At 37.8% G+C, this 22,239-nt stretch overlaps 2 protein-coding genes across 4 annotated transcripts in view; one reads left to right on the forward strand and one right to left on the reverse strand.

Moving 5' to 3' along the window:
• Positions 1–13,415, reverse strand: part of fat3b (FAT atypical cadherin 3b) — a 114,095-nt gene extending 100,680 nt beyond the window's left edge. For all 3 annotated transcript variants that reach the window (XM_017358051.4, XM_017358050.4, XM_009305303.5), the window contains exons 1-2: positions 13,299–13,415; positions 9,369–12,668 (exon numbers count right to left, since the gene is read on the reverse strand). In XM_017358051.4, coding sequence (XP_017213540.3) covers positions 9,369–12,651 — 3,283 coding nt within the window. In that variant the 5' untranslated portion in view covers positions 12,652–12,668; positions 13,299–13,415. The remainder of the gene's footprint in view (positions 1–9,368; positions 12,669–13,298) is intronic.
• Positions 13,416–13,923: 508 nt separating this feature from the next.
• Positions 13,924–21,761, forward strand: chordc1b (cysteine and histidine-rich domain (CHORD) containing 1b). The gene is given in 11 exon segments (NM_200339.1): positions 13,924–14,071; positions 14,506–14,555; positions 14,664–14,720; positions 17,784–17,935; positions 18,130–18,233; positions 18,320–18,378; positions 18,469–18,539; positions 18,636–18,741; positions 20,713–20,832; positions 20,963–21,025; positions 21,403–21,761. Coding segments are annotated over 11 exon segments (1,026 nt in total). The 5' UTR covers positions 13,924–14,007; the 3' UTR covers positions 21,583–21,761.
• Positions 21,762–22,239: the final 478 nt, after the last annotated feature.

A 22,239-nucleotide genomic window follows, 5' to 3' on the forward strand; every position in this document is an offset into this window, starting at 1 on the left:
CTTTAATTTATTAGCAAACACAAAGTATGTTTACATGGACACCGATAATCTGATTTTAATAGGATTAAGACAATACTCTGATTAAGAGTCTACCATATTATAAGCAATTTTTGATTACCTTAATCCAACTGAAGTCATAATCCAACTAAACAAACCAAATTAAGACATGTGGAGTGTGCTGATTTTAGGGTGCTTTCATACCTCTAGATTAATTGTTTTGTTCTGAAACAGGGATTAGCATTGGTACAATGCTTATTTGTGTTGTTTGTTGCGGTTCACTTTCACACTGTTTCTAAACAGACTAAAATAGTTAAAATACGTCTCGTCACATTGGTCAGAGTTTCACGGTTCATTTTTCAGAGTCCCGCTCAGCCTTTAAGCGTCCTTATTTTAATTTATAACGATGAGCAAAAAGACATTATAAGCAAAAAGCTGCACTTTTATTTTTGAATGGTGACACCCACAGACATTGTTAACACATATTAATCAGAGGTAAGACTTACTTATACATAGCTGTTGGCTAGAATTATGCATTATAGGCTTTACATCATATAGAGAAATAATATATAAACCAAAACTGCAGTTCAGTCAATTTTCTTAACAGATAAACAGCACTCAGCATTAGTTTAGCATGTTTTCACTTTTGTATTAAACATGAACTACACGTTTACTGGTAGGATTGACATCTCATCCTGCTAATCATGCTCTCTTCATACAGCCGTATATATGCCTGTTACATAACCATAACACAGTGTGATATAGCTGGTTGTTTAGTTCGTTGGATTGTATTGCTTTCTCACTACAATCAATCTGCCCCAGAGTTTGTTTCAATCGAGCCGAGACCACCTCATTCAGGCGATCTCGGACCGATTGTTTTGGCGTAGATCCGAGCGCAATTGCTGCATTCACATATGCCACTGATCACCGCTAACTGGAAATACGCCAAGTTCCGAAATGAAAGTCTAGGTGTGAAAGCACCCTTAGTCGCATTATTGAAGTGCAGTATAGACATGTAAACGTCGTAATCAAACTTTTACTGTAGTGTAGGATTTATGCCGTATTTTGTGACAGGTTAGTCGATACACACACACGGCTGTTTGACACTATTTTCTGCACATACAGAGTCAGTGAAGGACCACAGACACCTGCATTGTGAAATGCGGAGGTTTCTTTTTCCTATACAGCGTGCGGTATCCAATTCCATTAAAACAACACTCTTCCAGCACTTCATACTCACATCCAATACCTCAGTTTGTCACAGGGGGCATGTATAAAATGTTTGACAAAAGTCGACAAATTAAAAAGGAAACACGCAAAATAACATGAAACTCTGGAGGAAATGTGGATCTCGTGGAATGACATTAATCGAACTATGTGCTATAACATGTAAAACAGCATAATAAACGGAACATTCAAAATGCAACTCATGTAAACACAGCAATCATATTATTGTCTTTCTCAGATTAAAGCAAATAATTTAATTACTGATGTCCATGTAAACGAATTCATTGCAAGTAATTAGGACTAATTTGCCTAATTTAAATGCTAATAATCAGCCAAAAGTCTCAAAATACTATTTTGAAACACTATAGGCAAGATGTATGTGGCAACACACCAATAAATGATCAATGACCATCTTTTTCACAGCAATTACAAGTGACCTACATTAAGAGAGTACAGAGAAAACATTCTGAAGTGTGAAAAGTGTGAGATCAACATGACTCGTCAAACAGTCTGTTTACACTTTAGGTGTAACACAGTACACTCTGTATCAGACATGATTGCTGAGTGGACAGATCTTTAGCTAGTGGCGTCCAATCCAAAGTGACATCTTGGACATATCGTCAACTTTAGATGGGCTGGGAATCCCACCGCGGGCTACAAACGGCTTCGCTCTGAGACTGTATGACCTTCAGGTCTTCAGCGCAGCAAATCTAATCATTCCTGACCAAAGTGCTGCCTCTGCCTTTCTGTGATTAGCAGCTCTTCGACAATGCATCACGAACACATGTAAATACGATCGCTGATGGGAAGGGGCATCGCTGACAGAATGACCCATTTTGTGGCAGAGCAATGCAACGTCGATCGGTCAACCATGGCACAGAACAAAAGCAGTCAGCCGTGAAGCCATTCGGCCGAAGGGATTCCAGCCCTCACAGCCACCAGAAGCTGGAAAAAAAAAAGAGTATACTCACAGGTCCTTGATTCTTACTCAAACCTTAAAAGCACTGAGAAGGACACCCGAGGGGACAGAGACACAAAGGATATGGGTGGGAACTGAAGGGTTCCTCGGTGAGCTAATGCTGTGTGACGGGTAAGTTCGCCTGAAGGAAACACACTATGTTCACCATACACACCTTCGGAGCAAAACAACCCCACTTCATGTTATTTAACTTCTCAGTCAACCGGTTAAGCAGAGTGAAAGACCACAGTAAAGGTCCCGTTGGACTGGATGAAAAAACAATACAATTATACATTTAGTCCTGGTTCACTAAGTGCTCACACACTGACAATTTAAAGGGCTGCCTTTTCATGAGGCCCACTTATGATGTTATCTAGACTTTTTACAGTACAAAAAAGCATAATTTACATTTTTTAAAAATGTCCACTGTCCAGGATATGTAGTCTTATTAGAATTCACCTGTTGAATAGATGTAATGGATTGCAGGCTCAGGCTTAAAAAGCACACTGCGTGCCAGCCGATGTTATTGGATAGGATTGATGGCCCACTTCTTTCACAGATACAGTAGATGCTAAGGCTGCACAATATACCCAGCAGGCACACAACGTAATAGGTTAATATTAGGTTAAATTTAGGTCGTGATGACAGGTGACCAAAATTCAATGTCTAGCCAGCGTCTAAGAACAATGTAATGTCCTATAATGTTGTCAAATAACATTGATATTTGGTTGATTTTTAGGTCGTGTTGGAAAGTGAAAGAAATCCAAAATTGAGCAAACATCTTAAACCAACATCATATTGACTGACATTTATTTGAAATACTGACATTTATTTGTCAGGCATGGCAACCAAAATCCAACATCTGATAGACGTCACAGTGGTAGCATTAACACAACGTCAAGCTGTAACATCATTAGATGTTGATATTTGGTTGATTTTAGGTTGGACTTTGACGTCAACCCGATTTTTATTTCCAAACAAAATGTAACGTCCCCACGACGTTGAGGTACAACGTCAGTCTGATTTCATGTTTACATCCTGTGCCTGCTGGGTTATATTTCAGCATCATTCATAATAGACCCTTTTCACATTTCAGAAGTCGTCATAGTTGGGAAAATTTAGAGCGCCGTGATAGAGTTCAACAAATCATGTTTTTACAATCTTTTTTGCTCAAATAATAATTAAACAAAACTCTACGATGATGTTATAAAGACTTCAGAAAAAGGAAAGAAATTGTGTGAGTCTGATGACGGCAGCCAGAGGAAAGAATAAGATTGTTTACTGTCCTGTCCCATAGATGCTGCATTAGGAATGCCTGCACAAGCAATAATTCGTTTTTTGTAATATGAAGCAAAGATGATATTCTACATACATAAATACATATGAATGTTTGTGTGTTTTTTTTTTTTTTAATCTAAATAAAAATTTTCAGGGATTAAAGATGTTGATCACCATTTAATGCATAACAGGCTTGTGAAAACTGTCCATAGTCACATCGCAGGATATGCAATGTTGAGGTTATGTTATAATATAACATCTTCATGTTTTTTTTGAGACCTGTGCGACTGTATATTGATTTTAAAAGCATTCAGGCATAAGAAATTTTACTGTTTGTTACTTAAACAATGATTAATTTTACAGAATTATTTTTATTTGTATTATTCAATTGCTGCACCTACTGTTAGACTCAGAAAACGACTAACTGTATTGTATTCAATTGTATTTTTGTAGATGGTTTATTAAATTTTATGCAGATGCACATTTATACAGAATCATCCCAATCAGTCTAAAAATATAAAAAAATTTCCAAATAGAGATATTCGAGTCATCTGGTAAAAATTGTTTTCATATTGCAATATATATTGCAGCATAACAAAATAAAGCAACATATTTTTTCCAAAATCATGTAGATGCTGCAGTAATTCAAGTTAATAAAATACATACTGAGATATTAACCAATAACAGAGAAAACAAGAGTGAACCCATAATTAAAAAGTTACTCACACTTATGTGGTGTCACATTACTGTCATATTCAGTATAATCAGCACAGCATCATCTTTCAATCAATCAAACTTCCATGTTTGTGAACAAATCTACAGTAAAATTAAGTTACTTTATTAAAAATAAAGTTAATCCACTCTTAGTATTGGGATTCAAAGGAAGGCAATTCTAATGATGTAAAGCACTGAGCAGAATCATGCTGTCTTTGGTTCAATCTTTATCATTTAATTCATAATTTGAAACTGCATATTCCTTTTTTTATTATTTACCTACCTACTGCAGTGTGAATCAAAGAGCAAAGCAAAACAGTCAGGTGTTGATTTCATTTTTTTTTTTACTGAAAGTTTTGTATTCTGAAACTATAGGTTGTTGACCTCTTGTATGTCAAAAGATAAGAAAATATTGATTTCTCAGTTCATGACCCCTTTAAAACCAACCCCAAAGATACCAAACAGATGGATACATAAACTTTTATGACATATACATAAAAAGTGACATCAAAACCCAGAATACAAATTGGCTGCAGGTTCCTTCAAGATTTTTCTGTGGGGTTGTATAATGAAGCACTTCAGAGTCTGTGGTAAATATAACTCAACAATACCTGAACATTTTGTTCTAAAACAAAGACAAGCACCCAAGCATTCAGATCTTGCGAAATATTAGAAGCCTGTCACACAACATAATGGCTTCGAAATCCACATTTTTGGTAATTTTCCTTTGGCTTAGTCCCTGATTTATTAGGGATCGCCACAGCAGAATGAACCGCCAACTATTCCAGCATATATTTTACACAGCAAATGCCCTTCCAGTCGCAACCCAGTACTGGGAAACACCCATACACTCTGACATTCACACACACACACACTCAAACACTACAGCCAAGTTAGTTCATCCAATTCACCTATACTGCATGTCTTAGGACTGTGGGGGAAACCGGAGCACCCGAAAGAAACCCACATGAATACAGGGAGAACATGAAAACTCCACACAGAAATGCCAACTGACTGCGACTCGAACTAGTGGCCTACTTTTTGAGGGGACAGTGCTAACCACTGAGCCACCATGCCACCCAAATCCACATTTCTATTTCGCTAATTTACTCCATACAGTATATAAGGCATTGCAATGTGCGCATGTGCAATAATCACATCACAGGATCTGACCATACGCACCACAGATTGAATTTGTGCCATCTTCAACCATAGTAGGGTGAATGTTACTATTTTGGGGGGAGGGGGGCATTTATGGTTTAAGGCCTATGTAAACACTCCAAGCAAGTTTTACCATGCGAAAATGCTAACAGATAACCAAGATTTAATTTATACTGTGAAGACAGGGCTATTTTACATCTGATTGTTCTATTTCTGTACCTGAAACTGTGAGTCTCCACAGAAGAAAAAAAAAACATGGAGCACTGTTTATTTAATTTGCATCTCTGTTCTATTGCATTTATCTTTGCTTATCATGTTTATTGTATTTTATGCATACACACTCTCTTACAAAATTGCCCCAATCATTCTGAAATAACAAATTATTTCCAAAGCTATTCAAGTTATCAGGTGAAATTGTTTTGATATTGCAGAAAAACAAAATATTGCAACGTCAGCATTTTCCTATGTCACACAGCTCTACTCGTGAACTGAAAAAACCCACTGTAGAACACAAAGGTTTTTTTATATACTGTATATAGTAGGCTTGGATTAAACACCCTCTTTTAGACCTTTGCAATATTTACTCATGTAAAGTCAATTTATAATATATATATTGAAACGATTTGAATAATGAAAAGAGTGAGAATATGTTATAGTGCCACCTTGAGTTATGATATGAGCTTGAACACGTTTATATGCAGATTTTATGCATGACTTAATCAATGAAGCCCATGCTGAATTCAGTACAGAATATATCAGATTTAAGAGGTACTGTAAGAGGGTATGTTTGCTACTCTGAATGTCCTGAATTAATCCTTATTATGCACATGTAAAAAAATAATCATTTAAATGAACATTGATTGGTTCTTATGTTCTTTAATTAAGCAAAACGATTCAACTTTAAGATCAGATTGAGATATAATAACTAAGCCCTATAATGCAGTAATGTTAGCAGCAGGTTATCAAGCTGAAAGTCTTTCTATGATTAGGTTTCATTAGATTAGTAAAAGCCAATCAAACTCACACTTATATTATAAGCATTCTAAGCTATAAATAAGAGTCTTTCACAGCCGAAACAGAAATGAGGGTTAAATGAAAAGTGTACCAAATCATCTAAATAGTTCCAGTTAAAGTGAAGTTGATGGATGGAGCGAAGGTCCACTAATGAGCCGTTTCCTCTGCTTTTAAGCATGCTAGATTTTTTTTATACTGCAATAGGAGTAAATTGGGGTGCAATTCAGCCTGAAATTCAGCCAAATGTACTCTTATTACATTAACATCTTGTGAATTCAGGGAACACGGGAAACATAGCTTATCTTACCATAGCTACAGGAGTAAACAACATTTGAAATGTTGAAAGATGTTAAAAAATGTATGAAGTTTGCTTTCTACCAACCTCAAAACCCTTGACACCAGATAACAATATATATTTTAAGCACAAAACCCATTGATAGCATATCACATTACATCCTTTCATCATATTGAAAATCCTTTCAGCCAAACTGCTGTATAAATGTAAAAGTCACACAAGCAATGTCCACTCACACTGAGAATACGGCAATCTGCTTCTATACACTCACACTCTGAGAAACTACATCAGTCGAGTCAGAAGTATGACAGATGGCATAAAAAATGACACAAGGATCCAACGCTGTCTAGAACAGGACTCCACAGACTCAAGACATGCTTTCCACAGTTTGATTCAAAGATTTTGGCTTTGAAGAAGAAGATGTTTTGATGGATTCCCACAGGTTCTGGTGCTGAGAATCAAAAATTGTACAAAACATGAGTCTTGTCCCTGCTCAAATTAAAGAGACACAGATTTACATTAAAAGCCTGATTTTGTAAAGCATTTGAACACCAGATCCTGATTTGCAATCGCTAAAGTGACTAGAGCAATGCAAATGATTTGACACGCTGCAATTGGCTTTCAGCTCATTGTGAATCCCAAACCACTGATCATGTCATTGAAAACCACACTAAATCCATCTGCTTCCACCCATTGCTTTTAGCATTTATCATTATTCATGAAAGTCAGCCAACAGGTGTATATTACGAACACCAAGGACTGCTTATGAAGCTAAAAAGGTAGAAAATCGGTGGCACGTCCTTCAACTGTAACAAACTTAAAAGTATGATTATGTGCTTTGTGGTTAGTCACATCACAAAGAGGCCCCAATTATCCTTTAAGATCTTACAAATTAGCCATTTCAAATGCAAAACACATTGACACACATGCAATTTAGCTTAATAGCAGATGTTTTCCTGCGAATAAAATGACAGCCAAAATGTAATTTCGAAACGTTCAAAACATTTGGTGGCTCTACTTTAATTAGGAATTCCTTAAGAAAAATGCTTAAAAAGTTCACATTTTAAGATGTAAACAATCAAATATTCATAATTTGCCAGAATGTAAAACATAACCAAGCAGAACTAAGCCACAGACTCATCCTTCATGTCTACAAACAACATCAAGCGCAGTTCTTTTCACGCTGGGCATCTTGAATTACCAGGAGTTCACAAGCATAGCGACTAAACATGCTGAAAAAGCACTTTTTCCTTTCAACAAATCTTTTCCCTGTCCTTTTCATATTTTAATTCAGCATCTTTGTTACGGCGAGAGAGACGTTTCCTTTGTATGCCATGGAGGCATCAAAAGGAAAACCCTTGATAGCTCCCCCGAATTACAATCAAAGTTCAAGAAGTCTGTAAGAGGATGTGGGCTTGTGGTAAAGATCTCTGACTCCCATATGCTCCAAAAATATGTTGTCTTTCAAAAAGCTAAACAGAATACATCAGTCTTGTGGAACGTGTGAGGATGTGTAGCACAAGCAACCCTTTGTGCAGGTGTCTGAGAGATTTTGACATAAAGGACTTAACCTGACTCTGGAGAAAAAGAGGCCAAATCTCAGAGGCAAATTAGAGCTGAACTTGTTTCTCGACAGGCGTCTGAGTGAGAGTGCACTCTGATTTATTTCCCAAAGTGTGGGTAGGAATACCAATGCCTGCTCAAAGCAGCAGAGCGCTCCGACGATAAGGCCTTCATAAATCCCACCAGCCTTTTTAAGTTCACTCTTGCATCTGAGCAAAGAGACTTCCTATATCGGAATCGCTCTACATATACAAACCTCCAAGCCGAGTGCATCTCGACTGGCGACTGAGATCAAGTGGCTTTGATTTCTGCTTGCTTGTAAGTCTATTGCATGAACTGCCCGCTTTCAATCATCTCAAAAGTCCAGTAACAACAAGGACTATAACACACCACACACAACCTGCCGCCTAAATGGATATCGGTAGGAGGATATGTAGTGAGTGTGCTGAGCCAATGCCACTGTCCTTTCTTATCCCAAAGGTTTTACTTTGAAGATGAAAGACAACTCTTATTCTCTTGTATCCGCTTCCCCTACAACTTGTCTGTTGCTGCTGGTAGGGCATTCAATTCTCTGTGGAAAATCCATGCTCATTTGAGGTTCTGGCACAAACGTGCACCACTCGCTTACTTTAAACAGGGGCCTGATTAACAGGCTCAGCCTAATTAGCTGACATGTGAATGGAAGACCACAGTTACATCTCACTGCCCGTTGTAGTTCTGTAATCAATAGTCATTAGTTGTAATTAATAGTGAATCTGGCACCGCACACAAGTGCTGCGAGTAGCTAAGCAGTTTTTCTTCTTCAATATTGCAAATACCAGACCTCACACAAATGATTTTGAGGCGCAGACTGTGAAAGATCACTGTTTCAAACCACGCAGAGGTTAAGTCCCACCTTTCTGGGTGAGCGGTCTTCTCCAGTGGCTGCAATTTCAGAGGCAATTGTAGACTCCGAGCACAAATTCATTGCCAAGACAAATAACGTCACAGTGACCTTTTAATACCATTCAGTCAGCACACTGCAGTAAAATGTTAAGGCATGAATTCACAGGTTTTGTTTTATCGTACGAGCATTGACTCAGGACTGGTTAGTCTTCACAAAATGTAAAACATAGCAGACAGCATGACCAAAATACACATAAAGAATCAAGTTATACATACCAGTTTCTTCATCAATGGAAAATCTTCCGAGGCCACTTCTAGCATTGATAGAGTATCTGATCACTCCATCTCTACCCTTGTCATCATCCTGAGCAGTCACCTGGAGGACACTTGTACCATGACGAGAGTTTTCTTTTACAGAGCCCCTCACTGCAAATTCAGAAAAGTATGGCTCATTGAGGTTCTCGTTGACATCAATGATTTCCACTTCAAGATATGACTCGGAGCGAAGCTTGACTGGAAAACCCAAGTCTTCTGCAACTAGTGAGAGATTGTAGAACTGTTGCTTCTCATAATCCAGGTCCTTAGCCACCTTAATGGCACCACTTTCAGAATTAATCTTAAATGTTCCGTTGAAGTCGTTGGGCAGGGAGTATCTCACCCATCCACCAGATCCGATGTCCGGGTCTTGCGTTTGCAGCCAAGCTATCACTGCACCTATGGGAAGGTCTTCCAAAACACGGCAACTGTAGCTCTTGGGAATAAACACAGGAGCACAGTCATTTACATCCTCAAGGTAGACTCTCAGTGTTGTCTCAGAGAACATCTGATTCCCTCTTTCTGCCTTATCTGTCGCTTGAATTTTGAGAGTGAAATCAGAAATGGACTCCCTGTCCAAATGACCAGACACATAAACAGAACCAGTCTCGCTGTTTATGGAAAACAGAGGGGTGTTTGTTAACAAGGTGTATGAAATTTCACCATTCACGCCAAGATCATTATCTGAAGCTGTGACCTGGATCACTTCTGTGCCAATGGCTGCGTTCTCTGTTACAACAGCAGTGTAGCTCTCGAGGGAGAATTCTGGGCTATTATCATTCACATCCTCAATGTTTACAGTTAACAATCTCCAACTGGATCTCTGTGGAATGCCCAAGTCATATACAGTTATGTTAAGGAGGTACCGGTCTGAACGTTCACGGTCCAGCGGCTGATAGATGTATATTAGGCCAGTTTCTATGTCAATATTAAAACAGCTGTCACTGTTCGGATCTGATATGGCGTGCAGGATGCGACCATTGTAGCCTGTGTCACCATCATTTGTGTTCACCTGAAGGACACTTGCTCCCACAGGCATGTCTTCACGAACTACAATATCTGATGGAAAGGATTCAAACTGAGGTGTCTGTTTGTTGACAGAAAACAGATCTGTGTAGCCTTCTTCCACTTTGGACTTGCTAATAGCAGTGGCTCGTTTCAGAAGTTTCTCAGCTAACTTTTGTGCAACTTTTGTGTCTCGACAATTAAAAGTCCTTGCTGGCATACTGCCTCGGACTAATGATATATTTACAAATGTGGGTTCAGAGAGCATCTCGCCATCTGACGCAACTATTTTCAAGTTAAACTGTTCAATCCTTGCACTCATTGCACTGAGGGGTCTTTTTAAAGACAACATCCCAGAGTCTGGGTTAAGACTGAATACATCTTGCTCATTTCCAGACAAAATGTCATATTTAACCAATCCAAGCTCATCAATATCAATGGCAGACATTATGATGATGATCTGACCAACAGGAAAATCACGTCCTATTGCACCTTTACATGACACACGCTCAAAAAGGGGTTGGTTGTCATTGATGTTCAAGACTTGAACTGTAACATTTACCTCACTTTCTCGTCTGTAAGGTGAGCCCCAATCTGAGGCCCGGACAGCAAATACATACGTCTCCAAGGATGATTCAAAATCCAGTTCTTTGGATGTCATTAGCTCTCCTGTAGTTTGGTTGATGATAAACGGTAGGGGCTGAAGGCTGGCTATACTGTATGTTATGCACCCATTCTCACCTTTATCATCATCCACTGCTGATAGAGTGAGAATGACTGTGCCAATAGGAATGCTCTCATTTACAAAAACTTCATAAAATGTGCTGGTAAATATTGGTGAATTGTTGTTAGCATCCTCAACCTTGATCTGCACTTTTGCTGTCATTCCACTCACTGTCTCCATCACCTCTAAATTAAAAAGCTCCTGGCTTAATGTGGTAAACTCTTGTGCTGTCGCGATAACACCAGTAAGTGGATTAATTATAAAAAATATTGAATCAGAGGTCAGACTTAGGGCATAGCTGACAACCGGCGGTCTTGGGGATATCCTCACAGTTTCTACAATGGTCCCTGGTGGTGCAGTCTCAATAATTGAAGTTTTGTAAGTTTTCCTTTCAAAACTCACTTGCACAGACTGTGGCTTTTTCACTAGGAGCTGTACAGTCTGAGCGCTCGAAAATCTTGGTGGTGTGCCTCTGTCTTTGGCTTGAAAAGTGAGATTGCAACCGTAAGGAAATTTATCCCAGTTGACAGGCTCAGACATCTTTAGCTTGTACTCATTTCCAAGTGGAGCTCTGTCAAGGACAAACTGCTCCTGAGGATCACCTGCAATAATGGCAACCCACTCTATTTCTCCATTGGGTCCTTCGTCCAAGTCTTCAACAGTAACAACAGCATAAACCGGCTCTTTGTCTGATATTAAAGGGTAAAGTGCGACTGCAGTCAGAGTTGGTGGAAATTCATTGATACGCAGAACACTGATCACTAGTTTGGCTGTACTGCTAATACCGCTGTTCCCATAAACCTTCATTCCACGATCCACTGCTAAAACTTCAAGGTCAAACCTGCTCTTTTTATCTGCATTGGGCTTAGCTGTGAGTGATACCACCCCGCTGGTTGGGTGGACAGCAAACTCCTCAACCTCTTCTCTGAAGAAATAGTAAAACTCGCCATTGGAGCCGATGTCTGCATCAGTGGCAGTCACCTGAGCCACATTTGATCCCAAAGGAGTACTTTCTGGAATATTAATGGCATAGGAAGTGGGAGAGAACAAAGGTCGGAGGTCGTTCATGTCCATAATTTGCACATTAACTGTCACAGAAGCCTCCAGCCCCCCTCCGGCAGTAGCCCTCACAGTTAATGTATAATTATCCTGCACTTCCCGGTTCAGAATGGCAGCGCTGCCACCACTAGTCCGTATGCGGAGAAAACAAAAGTCCCCCAACATAAACTCCTCTGCCTGAAACAGCCCCTCATCGTCTCCAGATTCAATGGAATATTCGATGTCTAAAGGACCCAACTTAGACAGAACAATCCCCATTTTAACATCAGTCCTAATGTATGTCCGAGCTGCACAGTTCTCATAAATGGTGGCATTGTAGATGGAGCTGGTAAATTGAATAGAGGTGGACACTGGCTCCTGTAGTTGCCCCAAACTGGAAAGCAAGTGGAGGAGCATTAAGGAGAAACTGGTGAGATGGATCCTCATACTGCCCCCAGGGCAGCGGTTTATAGCCATGCCATCATCCAGTTACCCTGCAAATAAGAGAAATATATGCAGTAAACCGTTTCAGTCTAGAGCATTCATCTCTCATAGACATATCTTATTGCTCAAATAAACTTCAAGGCAGTTATTTATTCAGAAGCCCTTGGTTTGGATTAAATTGTCAAAAAAAAAAAAAATTATATATGCCTGACCCTGTTCTCAGTGGACTCAGTAACACCCTTTCACAAAAGATTGACAAGACAGATAATCTAATTAAATTGATAAGAGCACAAATGAAGTTTAAAAGGACATTTTTACAACAAATAATATTGAAAAAAACTAATATTAAATTAATTTTACAAGAGCAACAAACAAAAAGATATCTGAATAAAAGGTATATGAAAAGCTCATATCAAATAAATTTTACTAGAGCAACAACATAGATATCTAAATCATCCACAGTTGCAATTATTTTTTGAGGCATTTAAAGTAAACAACTTTGATTATGTCAAACAAAACCCGATTTCTCCAAAGAACACACGAGTCTCCAACAATATGCGATTGCCATCAAAGGAAACTTTCACCGCTGTGGGGTCTATTAAATAATGTATATTAGCGTGAGCGAGCATTCCGTTGTTCTCCGATAATTAGTGCATCAAAATATGTGAATAAGCTCTTACCTCTGGCTTAGGGAGAAAGAAATCTGTGCGCTGCAGACATCCGAGACCCCGCTCCGTGAAACTACATCCTTCACTTCTTTCTTGCCATACAGCACTCACTGCCACTCACAGTTGACTGTAATCAGAGGAGCGCGCATCTCCTGAAGCGCGCTCACGGCACGTTATCCCGTGAATGCGCAAATGACACCGCTGTTGCTGCTGCTGTCCCATAGCAACACTAAGATCTTAACCTTATCTTACACGATTACATGACGATTCAATTAATTAGTTAAAGATAAGAAAGAGCGAACAATAATCTTGTTCATTTGAATATAGTTCAAAGCGCATTCGTTTCACATATATTCATTATTTAGAATACGTTTGTAATAAGGATGTAATGATAAGGATAATTAAATGTTACATTTTAAACGTATTGAACAAGGTTAGTTTTTGTGCACAGCCTTGTCTGTGTTTTTATTTTAAACTCTGTCAAGCGGACCATCCCATCTCTCACACAGTCCCACTCCGTGATTCCATCACGGAAACTAATACCGAGCGATTCCGGAATCACACGATTGGAGCCGAGGCACTGCTCGACAACATACGGAAATACACGAAAGATTCCGGAAGGACTTTACCACGGGAAGCAGCGGCAGCAGCGAGCTAGTCAAGATAACATTCCTTCTCAAACAACTTGTACAGTATACGCTAGTATTTCCTATCAAACATTATGTCTTTAATGTGTTATAATAAGGGATGTGGACAGCGTTTTGATCTCGAAAAGAATTCAGATGGTAAGACTTTAAATAGTAAATAAGCGATAGCTCGGTTGCTATGGTAGACAAGTTAGCAAGGTAAATCAAGAGGCAAACCCTAACTTACTTTTGATTAATAATAGTTTATACATGTTACATATAAAATATGTTTTATTAACCAAACATGACAGCCTTACAAATGATTGGCATGTTAGTTTAATTTACCGCTATTTAGCATGTTAGCATTTAGTAAAGTATCTACAATAAATGTTTGAATGAAACAATCGATAGCACAGTTAATAAGCTGATATTTATTTTATAGATGGCTTAAAACAAGACAGATATATTAACTTCTTAACCAACAATCCTGTAGCTGAGCAGTTGGAGTGTTTTGCTAACTGTAGGTATATACACGAACATGTGACTATACTGTTTTGACGTCACTTTTCACAGTAAATCACTTTCCTCCACAGATGCATGCACATATCATCCTGGAGTGCCAGTGTTTCATGATGCATTAAAGGTGTGAAGATCAGTTCCTCATTGATAATATTATAGAATATTATCTTGCCTTTATTTACTGTTTTTCATAATCAATCATATTAAATTGTCTCCTGCCTTGCTTCCCTAGGGTTGGTCTTGCTGCAAGAGACGAACTACTGACTTTTCAGATTTCCTCAGTATTGCAGTAAGTTCTGCAGATGAGATCAGATCATAGATATTTACATTAGTTGTCTCCTGCCCTGTTGTTGTCTGTTGGAAGGAATGCATCAATAGAGCCGCCTTTTTAGTACAGGATTGCGCTCCTTTGAAATGAATGCAGGACCAAGCTGCAGTGGAGGACTGTGGTCATCCAGAGCAAGAGATTTGCACAAATATGCATATATCTGATTGAGAGTTTTCCCGGTGGTCATTATGCTATATATATATATATTTTTTTTTTTTTTTTACTTGCGAAAATTATAATTTTACATCCCTTTTTTACATGGATAAATAAGTGACCGCAGGGGCGTTTCTGATGAAGAGCATGCGTTTGTGTACATGCAAGTGTATTATCCTCCCTCCTGTAAGATTTGATCTAATCCATGTCCTAAAACACACCCCACCTGCTTTCACTTTTCTTACAAATGAGGGAGCAATTCAATTGTGAATTAATCCCCAATATGAACGACTCGTTCTCTTAGCCGACAATAATACAAGTTTCTAGCACCGCAGCGTCTTGTTGTCATATTTCATTTACATTGTTTGCTGATCTTATTCAACAAAACTAGTATAAGCCGAGTGTTTAGTGCAAGTTGGTGCTCCTTTGCCTTATGGTCAGTGCAGTAAGTGACTGTATTATCATCAATAACGTTACTTGTTAAGCACAAAAGTTCGTCACATATAAAAAGGTAAAAATGAAATTTTACCTATGAAATGTTCTGCCTTTGTGCTTTGTTTGCTCGTTACTATACTTGTACACAGCGCTTAAGTCCAGCATCTTCATGTTGGCACACTGTCCTGACTAGTGCGATTGAATGACATTTGTGCTAAGAGCACTGTACAAATGTGGCGGTGCTATTGACGCATGCTCAGGGTCCGTATACCATATCTAGTATACATCCATGAGATCGGATAAGCTTTTCATAAATGGGAGTTGTGTATTTGCTCATATGGTTTAAAATTATTGAATTGTCTGCAGCCTTAGCATGTTCATATGCAGGGATGGGCAAAAATGCATTTAAATGTATTTTAAAATAAAATACCTAATACATCAATTTTAAGTGTATCAAAATAATCTACAAATTACAGCTACAACAATTATTAAAATAAAATACTGCATTTTGTATTTTAAAAATACTACAAAATACTCTTACAAGGGAGCATACAATTTCTTTGCAAACCTTTCATCAATAGGCCTGTTGGATCAATCCTTTAACAATTAAATTGACAGTAAACTGTTTAAAAGCAACAGCTTTTCTCTGCCACTTTGTTCACCTATAGGGGGAAGTTGTGGCCTAATGGTTTGTAAGTTGGACTTGTAACCCAAAGGTAACTTTCTTTTTGAGTTACAAAGTCAAACTCATTAACCATTAGGCCACAACCTACTATAGGTGAACAAAATGGCAGTATATTTAAAAATTCCTCTGCATTTCCACCTACAGCATTAAGACTGAGATTGATGATGTTCTGAAGCTCCTCATTTTGTTCTCCAAGACTGACATTTTATTCCATGTAATTTCTTAAGCAAAGATGCTGAATTGATTAGTTTACAGCAGGGGTGTCCAAACTCGGTCCTGGAGTGCCGGTGACCTGGAGAGTTTCTCCAACTTGCTTCAACACACCTGCCAGGAAGTTTCTAGTATATCTAGTAAGAGCTTGATTCACTGGTTCAGGTGTGTTTAATTAGGATTGGAGCTAAACTCATCAGGACACTGGCCCATTATATATTTCTAGTCTTAGCATTGCTCAGTATACTATTTTCAAAAAATGTTGACTTGCTCCTGAATCTACCTCCAGCATTTGTCTGTTATATTCTTTAAGCATATTTTCCATCCATAATCTAATCATTGACCTCCAGCCTTCTTAAAAATGAATCAGTTTTCTGTTCTGATCTCAAGCTTTCAGACAACAATCAGAGGCCTCATTTATAAGTTGTCATCATGTACCGTAGACTTCTTGCAAAGGATTTTACAGTATTTTGAAACTACAAAAATGCAAGACACAAAAGTATTTTGATACGAAATATTAAAGGTGCAGTAGGTGATCTGCCAAAATGCTAACCGCTTAGCATATTATGTTTGGATGGTGGGAAGGGACTGTGATTCAAAGCCACGCCTCCTGAAATTGCAAACACGCGAACCGTGTCACAACAGTAGACAACCTACTAGTTCATGTCATTCGCCAGTTTAGGCCGGCGGCATGCAGGAATTACATTCATTACTAAGCCATACTTGCATGCTATTTCAGAGCAAATATTCAGGGTAGCATGGTAAACAGTATAGGAAGGCTGCCATTGTTTAAAAATGAGCAAATGTGAATATAAAAGCAACTTCAGCTCAATAAAGCAGGTTAGGTGGAATAGCGCTATTTACAGATGTTTTATTGTTAAACTAAATAAAAATCTACATTATTGATGCTGTAAAAGGCCCTTATAAAACTGAAAATAGTCACATCAATATTTCGCCGGGAGATTTCAGTGGCTTCACAACACATCTGTGCATATAACTCATTCATAACACAACACAATCTAACATAAGCTTAGCCTGACTAAAATAGTTTTAAAACAGAACATTACCTGTCTAACAGTAATACTTCAGCCATGGTGTCGTCCTTTCTCCAGCGTGCAAAAGTATCTCTAATACTGATTCAGCATTTGATTTCACCGCGTCTGTGATTGTCTAGTGAACGCATGCACGGATAGCGGATCTACGTAAACAGAGATGCGTAGAAGTCCGAATCTACATTTGCTGACAGACAGTTTGAGCTACTTATAGGAATTATGGGAGATGTCAGCCCGACAATATTTAATTGGATAAACATTTTTTAGTTTTATGCCTTACCCAGAATATAAAAATACATATAAATGTATGTAGATAATTTTTTTACAAAAATGTTTCTAAAGACAATCACCTACTGCACCTTCAAGCCATTTTCATCAAACCTATCAAATACAAATTACAAAATACTGTTTTGTATTTAAAATGCGTATTTAAAATGCATGTATCATAAATACTCCCTATCCATGTTCATATGTTTTATTAAATCTTAGGGGTGCACGAAAGGCCCTCATAATCAGGAGAAGCCCGCAGAACCTGTGAAACCAGAGGTGAAGTCTTCTTTAGACAAGAATGATGTGAAGCCAAAGTATGATGAATTTATTATCCAAGCACCAAAACCTCTTGAATCCATTCAGCGACCAAGGTAAATGCACACTTGAAGAGGACATTTGTATTTTCTGGTTCATTAGCTCAGATGTGCAGATGATAAAATACTTCAACATTAAATTTACTTTAGAGTACAACTACTTCTCTTTAGCAATCCACCAAGCTGAAACTCACTTTAATAATTAACAATAATAAATGACTGAAAATTGACATTTTTTATTGTCTTTATAGTCCAGATGAGCCTTTTTCTATCCTGCAATCGAAGATCTCCCCTTCACTCAAACAGGCTTTAGAAAAGCTCAAATTAACTGAGGAAAATGCACATGAGATAAAAGGTACGAAAAGCTAGACCCTCTTTTTCCCTCCCGTTCCATATTTGTCTTTTATTCTGATGCATTTTATTCTCTTTCTTGTATTATAGAGGAGGATAGTGATGAAATTAAGATAGGGACGTCCTGTAAGAATGGAGGCTGCAGTAAGGTACTGTTCTCTCTGCCTGCTTCTTAGATTAGAAACCATGGCACATTGAGTCTCTTTAGTCCATTATAAACAATGGGTTCTGCTTTTCAGACATTCGCTGGACAAGCCAGTGATGATGAGACCTGTTTGTATCACGCTGGCGTGCCTATTTTCCATGAAGGGTAAATTAGCTACTGCTAGAAAAGTATGGATGGAGAAATCTCAGATGTATCCGCAGACTCCGCAATTAAGGCTTTTTTTATCTTTCCTCATAAAAGGATGAAATATTGGAGCTGCTGTAAGAGGAAAACCTCAGACTTCAACACGTTTCTGTCTCAGGAGGGTTGTACCCGCGGAAAGCATCAGTGGAAGAAAAAAGATGCAGTAAGTGTCTGAGATGGGATTTAAAAGTCAAAGCACTATATTACTTGAATTGATTTTTTTAAAATCCTCTAACATTTCACAGTTATACTGTATCTTTTCATTCAGTCCAATAAAGCAGCGTAACAACTAGGGCTGCAAATTATATCGTTTCAGCATCGAAATGTCCGCATGCGCAATAGTCACATCACAGGATCTCAATGTCAAGTATACCAGTAGCTTGTAGATTAATAGAACGTTTAACCATTTAAAGTGTATTAATAGCAATAGTTTTTTCTCCCCTGGTAAACACAGAGATTAAAGGATTCAAGCACAAAAAACAAGAACGTGTGTAGCTTTAACAAACACATTTTATAGTGAAGACTACCATGTTTGATTTTATATTATATTTTTTTAAATATGGGTCCAACTGCTATCCACTTGTTAAGTGTGACGTTACGCAAATTGGCTTCCGAGTCCAATCGCTCTATCAAACTGTAAGGGAAGACTCAACGAATTGTAATAAATGATTAGAAAGCGATGTATTACTAGAAAAAAGCATGATCGCTATATATATATATATATATATATATATATATATACACACACACACACACACACACACAGAGTTAAAGTTAGAACTATTAAACCCCGTTTTAATTTTTTTTTCCTTTTTTAAAATATTCACCAAATGATGTTTAACAGGGCAAGGAAATTTTCACAGTATGTCTGATAAAAAAAAATTTCTCCTGGAGAAAGTCTTATTTGTTTTATTTCATCTAGAATAAAGGCAGTTTTATTTTTTTTAATTATTAGCCCCTTTAAGCTATATATTTTTTGATAGTCTACAGAACAAACCATTGTTATACAACAACTACCTAATTACCCTAACCTGCCTAGTTAACCTATTTAAGGTTTTAAATGTCACTTTAAGCTTTATAGAATTGTCTTGAAAAATATCTAGTCAAATATAATTTACTGTCATCATGACAAATATAAAATAAATCCGTTATTAAAAATGAGTTGAAAAAAATCTCTCCATTAAACAGAAATTGAGTAAAAAAAAATATTCAAATGAGTAGCAGCTTGAACCCGGAAACAGTATTCCATACGTCACGACTTAACAAGCAGATTAAAACCTAGCAGACAAATATAACAAAGCACTTTTTTCCCTCACTTGTATGATTTCCACTAAAAATCTAGTTTAAATTTAATTTTAATAATTTAATTCTTTAATAAAACCTAAATATTACTAAATACACTAAATAGAAACATGTTTCAGTTGAGATTACATCAAGTAAAAACATGTGCATTAAACCTAATTTTAATAATTTATGCAGACACTCCTATATAATCACCCTAATTGTTCTGAAATAATTCTTCAAAAAGTTATTTAATCTATCTAGTGAAGTATATTTCATATCGCTGCGACACAGTGGCGCAGTAGGTGGTGCTGTCGCCTCACAGGAAGAAGGCCGCTGGTTTGAGCCTTGGCTGGGTCAGTTGGCGTTTCTGTGTGGAGTTTGCATGTTCTCCCTGCATTCGCGTGGGTTTCCTCTGGGTGGTCCGGTTTCCCCCACAGTCCAAAGACATGCGGTACAGGTGAATTGGGCAAGCTAAATTGTCCATAGTGTATGAGGGTTTGTGTGAATGAGTGTGGGTGGGTGTTTCCCAGAGATGGGTTGCAGCTGGAAGAACATCCACTGCGTTAAACATGTGCTGGATGAGTGGGCGGTTCATGCCGCTGTGGCGACCCCAGATTAATAAAGGGAATAAGTTGAAAATAAAAATTAATATATCGCTAAAAAACTAAATACTGCAGTATCAATTTTTTTCCAATACCTTGCAGCTCTAGTAACAACACTATAGAAGTAACAAAAAGAGCATGGGCTCACATCCAATTTGCAAATTGCCAAATAATTTGTTGAAGACCATGATGTTGAGTGAGTATAATTTTTCTTCATGTAAAAGGTGATGTTTTATGTATGTGTGCAGGGAAAGAAAGTTGTACCTTGCAGGTTTGATTGGCACCAAACAGGAAGTCAGGTCATCATTTCCATTTATGCGAAAAACTCAGTACCAGAGCTGAGCTTGGTAGAGGGGAACAGCACTGTGGTAAGAAAACAGGGTCACTTGTGACATTAAATAAAATTTTAGATAAGTGATTTATACACGTTTACACAAATGTTTGTGTTTTAGCATTATTCATGTTTACATTTACAAAACAAGGTTTTTATGCTTACAGCTCAAAATCCACATTATATTTGAAGGAGAGAAGGAATTTGAGAAGCAGATCAGTTTATGGGGGGTAAGTAAAGTGTTTTTCATGAAAGCTCTATACCAGTGGTCATCAACCTCGTTCCGGTGTCCCTGCAGGGTTTAGCTCCAACCTTGATTAGCTTGTTCAGGTGTGTATGATTAGGGTTGGAGCTAAAATCTGCAGGACACTGGCCTTCCAGGAACAAGTTCTGTGATCCCTGCTCTATACATTGAGACATTAGCATTACCAAATTATACATTGTTCTCGGATAGGCTTCCCAAAGATCTCCACGTTTTAACATTCTCCTATGCTACTATAACAGTATTTATTATTTTATTTCAAAGTTGAAAGAGGGAAAAAAAAACAAGGTCTTACACTTAAACCAAGTACTAGAAATCTAAGATTGTCTTTTTTTCCCCCATAAGGTAATCGATCCAAGTAAAAGCTTGGTGAACATGATGGCTACCAAAATTGAGATTGTGTTGAAGAAAGCAGAACCAATGTCATGGGCACGACTGGATCTTCCACCTGTAGCGCCTCCAAAGGAAAAAGAAAAGGAAAAAGATGTTGATAGTGAGGACGAGTGTGATGATGATGAGGATTAAGAGACTATAAGAGGACCACCATTCACAGCCATCAATATGAATGGGAATGTTTCTAAGGTGTGACAATGATGCATGAATGTGAGAAATTCTGGAGGATGTTCATGTTTGTCCAATGTCAAATTCTAAATGTAAGTTACAGGGCATGTTTAGAGGGTAATTTAATTAAAGCTCTCAAGACACAATGGTTACAGTTTATGTTTCAGATCAAAATATGTCCAGTCTTAGAAAATATAACCTCCCCCCGATTAAGATGCTCAAGTACCTTAAAAAAAAAAAAAAAAAAAAAAAAACATTGGTTTCATTTAGATCAAGTAGCAGGCATATGAATTTAGTATGAGTCTCAGATAAGAGTCTATTTGCATACTAAATTGCAATTAGTCTTGTATCTACTGCAGTCTTGGAGTGTGCATGTGGCTAAACAAGATAATTGGTCTCGAGACTTGGCGATTTTTAAAAAGGCATGTCTTTCTTTTGTCTTTCTGGGTTTTTCAGAATGTTAACATTAAAAGGTCACCTATGATAAATCTTTTGGAAGCAGTTTAGTAGGTATAGGTAGTGTATAAGAAATAGTTTAAATTTCCTGACGTTTATTATTGGAGAAAAAAAAATAAGTTACGGTGCAAAACACTGCAAAAGTTAAAAACGCACACTCTGTGT

The sequence above is a fragment of the Danio rerio genome, chromosome 10, assembly GCF_049306965.1.
Source record: "Danio rerio strain Tuebingen ecotype United States chromosome 10, GRCz12tu, whole genome shotgun sequence".
Taxonomy (NCBI): domain Eukaryota; kingdom Metazoa; phylum Chordata; class Actinopteri; order Cypriniformes; family Danionidae; genus Danio; species Danio rerio.